Source organism: Phaenicophaeus curvirostris, chromosome 8, assembly GCF_032191515.1.
Source record: "Phaenicophaeus curvirostris isolate KB17595 chromosome 8, BPBGC_Pcur_1.0, whole genome shotgun sequence".
Classification (NCBI taxonomy): domain Eukaryota; kingdom Metazoa; phylum Chordata; class Aves; order Cuculiformes; family Cuculidae; genus Phaenicophaeus; species Phaenicophaeus curvirostris.
In genome coordinates, this window is record NC_091399.1 from 21,515,268 (window position 1) to 21,521,267 (window position 6,000).

General features: G+C 44.0%; 1 protein-coding gene across 4 annotated transcripts in view; it reads left to right on the plus strand.

Moving 5' to 3' along the window:
• EVI5 (ecotropic viral integration site 5) overlaps positions 1 to 4,272 on the plus strand; it is a 70,954-nt gene extending 66,682 nt beyond the window's left edge. For all 4 annotated transcript variants that reach the window (XM_069862750.1, XM_069862752.1, XM_069862753.1 and 1 more), the window contains one exon: positions 2,999 to 4,272. In XM_069862750.1, the coding sequence (XP_069718851.1) occupies positions 2,999 to 3,304 (306 nt within the window). In that variant the 3' untranslated portion in view covers positions 3,305 to 4,272. The remainder of the gene's footprint in view (positions 1 to 2,998) is intronic.
• Positions 4,273 to 6,000: the final 1,728 nt, after the last annotated feature.

Below are 6,000 nucleotides of genomic sequence, written 5' to 3' on the forward strand. Positions count from 1 at the left end.
GCATCCCAGTGCCGGCACCTCTGTGCATCCCACTGAGCTGCAATCTGCCTTTTGGGCTGGGAGGGACCCGGGGACGCCTCTCGTGCCAGGATCAGCGTTAAGAGCAGGCTCCTTAGGGCTGTGTCAGCTGGCGTCGCAGCCCCCTGCGGACGGAGAATCTGCAGCCTGTTGTAGCTTTTGAGTAGCCTTGTGGCCATTCTTTTCCCTTCATATTCAAACACGGCCTGGTGCTTTGTGCTATGATTTGTCTCTTCTCCCACCGTGCATTTCAGTAAAGAACCAGTTCTCTGTCACCTGAAGGCATAAGCTCCTGCCCCTTAATGGTTTTGGTGCTCGTCCACTGAATCTGTTCCTGAACGTCTTGTTCTGGGGACGGAGAGAGGTAGCAAGTGCAGGACGGGATGCACGCAGTCTGACACGTTCCTGCGAGGACTGTGTACGCCGTTAGCCTTCGTCACGGCTCAGGGACACTGCAGGTTCGTGCGTGGCCTCCTGTGTGTCAGGACCCCACACCCCCTCTCGAGCTGCCCAGCCTGCTGCTCCCCGCAGCGCACACGTTCTGTGCTGCAGGGGGTTCGCGGGCTCCTGGCCAAGATGGACATTTCTCGAGCAGACTGGAGTTATGGGACTGTTATGGTCATTGATAGACGTGTCGCGTATGTTCTCTACGGTTTGTTCGTGTTTCTTCCTGGCAGCCAGGTTCCCCTTTGTTGTGAGGTCTTGAGAAAAAGGGTAGGCAAGCGTAAAGCTGCAGGTCAGAAGAAGCGTTTCTGAAAGGTCACACACTGCGTCCTTGCATTAAAATAATAAACTACAATAGCACACTCTTCCCCAGACCCACTTTAGGAACTGGCAAGGGCTGTGTCTGTTCATGATTTTTTTTCACCAACAGTGATTTCCACATACTCTTACTCGACCTTAGGAAAGGGAAAGCCATGATTTTGTCATGTTATCTAAATACACTCATCTAATGGCTGCGTGCTGGAGTCTTCAGGAAAACAGTTGAGATCATTGGCTTGGCTTTCTGGATATTCTGGACAACTACCACCAAGTTTCAGCTTTGCAGTTACTGGTGAGCCCGTGGCTGAACTGCGCAGGCCTAACAGCGTGTAATTTCTTACTCTAATATGAAATTTGTAGTCACTTGTACAGCGGAGCTTTTTTTCTGTGGTTGAGGATGGAGAGAAATGGTTGGGTTTCATTTTGTTTTTCTGTGTTTTATTTTCTTAGTGACTAAATTTGATAGCTGTTTGGGAAACTTCACGTGGCAGCTGATCGATGATATTGCAGGATACTTTTAGGGGTGGTGTTTCTAAATAGCACTAGAGTCTCTCTGTATTGGGCTTTCTGTAGCTAGGTATATAAGCCATTAAAAATTATCAATCCCAGATACGTGTTACTAATACCCAGCGTCCACTGTTGAGTGTAAGCTGATTTCACGTCATGGATTATGCTGTGCAAGCGTGGAAGGTTTTGTTTTGCTTACCTTTCCACAAGCAAGTTCCCCGTGAGAGAACTGCAGCCGATGTGTGTGTGAAGAAAATGTAAACCACTAACATCGGTACGTGTAGTTACAGCCGAGGGTTAGATATGCAGCGTGTACCCATATTCCTAACAGGGACGTCTGCATACATATTAAAAGCTGGAGCTTTTACATGCTGGTAGCATCAGATTTGATGGCTTCTAGCATGATTGTAACACTTGTGATCTTTTCTCAATCCCATTTTTATTCTCGTCTTTTGCACAAGCCCATGGTAAGTACAGACATTCCTTCTTCCTCAAATGGAGTGGTAAAATCTTCCATTGGTGTCCATAGCAAGGACGTAGAGGCATTTTTTGTTAAAGTGAATATTGCTTCAGATTTCTGTTATGTTTAAGTTGATTTGTGTAAAGCAGCTCTTCAGGCTTTTTCTTCTTTCTGTTTTCCAGATCTCTGTTACTGTGAAAAGTCACTTACACGATAGCATTTGGTGCATCTTCCCCTTTAAGCTTCCAGAATGACATTAGGAACGTTTCTGTAATGCATTTTTAATGTTTTTCAAATCCGTAGGATTTCTTATCTTACTACTCTCAGGCTGTCAAACTGGCCTTAATGTAGTTGCTACTAAAAGCTAGAAAAAGTGGAATTCTAAAACCATGGCCTCGGGAATGGCTTCCCTGAGTTGCCGTCATTTTCACTGAATTAACAGGGGACTTGCCAGACTTCAGAGCTTTCGGTTTTACTTTTGCCCAGCTTGAAGGTGTGGTTGTAATAGTTTATCACTCCACAGTGCATTTTTAATTAAAATGTTATCTGCCCATGGTCTGAGAATAATTTTTGTCTCGTTTAATGTTTTCTTAAAATTCAAACTTTGATCCACTTACGCTGCGCAAAGAGACATTCTTCTCGTACTTCTTGATCTGAGGCCTCCCTGGCTCTGAACTAGCTGAGGCAGAGACACTTGATTTTGCAGTGTGGACAGCTAAGCGTATTCTCTACTTTTTGCTGTGAGTCAGTGGCAATATTCGCAGCTCTTTGGGGCTGGGGAAGGGCTTTTCTTCAGTGAGAAGTTAGGTGATAAGGGAGAGAACGGGGCTGTAAAAGTAAGATGTGCTGTCAAAACAAGTAGGCCACTCTGGAAAACTACCTATAAACCATCCTCATGGAGATATTAAAGATGCAGCAGATAGCCTGAAGGAATCTGACATTTGTGATTCTAGGTCCCTTGATTATTAAGCTTTGAAAGTGAAATACTTAGGAGTGAAGGAGAGCTTTGGGAAAATGCCAAGTACTATTTAAGATGTTCTTTCAAGGTCCCTTGCTTGGGCAGCCAGAAGCGAGAAGTCACTTTCTTCTGGTACCAGCTGAATTTCAAAGTGACCATTGAACGTGCTACTTCTTGGTCTGGTGTTTAATGTAATCTAGAAAGAGTTCAGTGAGTTATTTCTTGGAAATGTGTTCTTTTCACTGCTGGACTCTTAGCTCTGATTAACTGTTACCTTCTGCTTTTTCTAACAGATCAAATGCCTAAAAGGCCAGAGAGGCTTCTCAGACCAACCCACTTTTGATGGGATTCACATTGTCAACCATTTCACAGGAGACGATGAATCATTTCATTCTTCCGATGAAGATTTTATAGCTAACTCCGTACAGGAGAGTGGAGTGACCTTTCATCTCCACAGGAGGACTGGTCAGATGGCTCTGGATCACACCGTCGTAGACAGCAGTGACAGCGATACCGAGGAAAGCGCCCTTCAGACTGGGAATTCAGACCAGAGGGTTTCCAAGCAGAGAAGAATGGAATCCTACTCTACTACTGTGTGATTATCACTGTGACTGGCACTGAAGACTTTCATCTTCCTTCAAGGGTGGAATTGTCAGGTAACTGAAGCTGCCCAGCGGCTGGTTTAGGTGACTGTTGGATCTGGCCTGGCCCGCGATAAACACACACACGTACTGTCTATCTGCCTTTTCTCTTTGCCAAATCCTGCTAACAACAGGCCATTGCCATAAAACAGGCTGGGAAGAAGCTGATGGATGGCAGTTCTGACAGTATTACTGAATGTTCTTCGATTTAGAAACTGCAAATATGTCATTTCTTTAATGCATAAGAATCATTTTTGCTGTTCACAAACACAGGAATTATTTTCCTCAGAAGAAATTGTTCTTGTGCAATATTTTATGCTCTGAACAAATGTGTATGTTCTACATTGTTACCCATTTGTGATCAAGATGGACCCTAGTAAACCATCTGATCATGACACTATATACGTATAATTATCTTATGCTTCTCGATTACTTTTGTTTTATTAAAGTTACTGGATGCCCGTGCAAGGCTTGAAAAAGAAGCCTTGATGTGTATTACTTCATATATGCAAATAATGGTCACTAATGTCATAAAGGTGGTTTTCACCATTTTCACTTAAATCTATGTGCATCTGCTTTTGATGTTGCTAAATAATACCTGGTCTGAATATATGAATTACAATAATGTTTATTTTGTACATATTTATATATCTACACCAAGCTGAAAATGTACATTACACCATTTTATATGAGGAATGTAAATGTCGCAATATTATTGTCTCTGGTATTCTAATGGGAGAACGAATTCTGTACATACACACTAGAAATTAATTACTAAATAAAGGCAAAACACTAACTTTACCTTACGTTTCAGCCTTGCTACACTAACAGGTTCATGTCGGAAATGCTTGTTCAAGACACTATTGACTGAAATCTTTTACCTTCATATATATGTAATGAAAATAAATTTTTCATGATTTATCAAGGTTGCAGCATTTACTGTTAGTGACTTCTAAGCTACAGCCCTTCGTTACTGCATAGTGACTTGCTGGCTCTGGGCAAGAGTGGTGGTTCAGATGAGGTGAAAAATTATCCACGTCTACAGTTCTAATGAAGGCAGGATCAGTATGTGCAGTGAAAAGGTGTAAGTTCAGTGCTCGTGCAGCTTTGTGTGGCAGAACTGCCTCGGCGATAAGCAGCTGGTCCTGTCACCGCAGAGCTGCGACTCACCAAAGCAGTAAGAGCTGAGCTGAGCATGCTGCTTTCACGCTCTCCCGAAAACTGAGATCCACAGAATGGCCCTAGCGTCTCGAACAGAACAGGTATTTTACTGTTGTCATATGAACACTCGCTTGCCCTTGCAGATGCAACCTAGTCAAGAATATTCTTAATGGCTGGTGATTACTGCCATCATGTAATTAAACAATCCTTAAGACCTCCTTTCTAGTGATGTTTGTACCTGTTCTCTTAATGAAAAAGCATCCATGCACCAGTTGGTCCTGATGGCTGGTACACGTGCTCCCCATCTTGCTGTCCACGAGCAGCGCAGTAGTTGTTTCCGAGTGCACACGCGTGGAAGCACATTGCTAAATGCATCCGCCAGTCCCGTTTGGCCTTTCCTTTACTGTTGTAAAGTAAATCTTGACTGTGTCCTCAGAAGGAAGCAGCGCAACTGAGCAGAGAACAAATGTTCAAAGAACCATGGGGAGGGCTGTGTGGAAGAAGCACGTCCTGGATGTAATTCTGGTCTCCGCAGTACTGTCTGCCCAGGTGAAAATTAAGGTAAATCCTAAAGCAGGTGGGTGACAGATTCCAAGTGACCAATTCCTGCAGCTCAGGCTTGCTGTGAGGTTCCCTGCGCGCAACCAGCGAGCCCACAGTTCCTGCACGGCCTGTGGAAATGGCCATTGCAGAGGCAGATTATGTATCAACTTAAGGGATTTCTGGATTTAATGACATTCAGTTTTGTTCTGTGAAATATTTTTGATCAGTATAATTGCACCAAGATTTATTTTTTTTTTAGTTCTCTGAAGGTTTTGTTTGTTTGTTCCACAAACTAGCTCAAGATATAAGGAAAATAAGTGAAATAAATTTACACAGTAGCCCATCGAACCAGGTGGCTGAGTGGAGGAATGAAAAGCACGCGGTAAATAGACTTTCCACATAACCTCCATATAGCATGAAGTTCCAGCCTCAGAGCAGAGGAGACATGCTGACATACGCGTGGCTATGCGTACACGGACACTGACTGCCTAAGGTACAAAATACAACAGCTTAACACCCGCCCTTTCCAGGAATTAATACGTCGTTTCACGACCTCAAAACCCAAGAGCTGCGTGGCGTGCTCTTAGGGCAGTATTCTGTTGCTTAAGTGACTAAAATGCCCAGCATCCCGCTATGAGAACTGTGATTCCTGAGGCCATTTTGCAGTCTACGTTCTGTCGCCCCTCGATTCAACCTCCTGTTCACAGTGGGGAAAGTTCTGAGGCTGCTCCTTCCCAAAGCTGGAATCCCTCTTTTCACCACAGCCTCCAGCATCACCGCCTGCTGTCACTGTCTGCTCCAGTTTGTGCTCACAACGATCATTACTTTGTGATCTGCCTTGAGAGCAGCTGAAGTTACTTTGGTTTCTGCAGCAATCTAAAACATTGCTATCAAAACTCGCTGATTACTGTCTCACACACTTACAGCATGTGTTTCTGCCACAAGGAGGA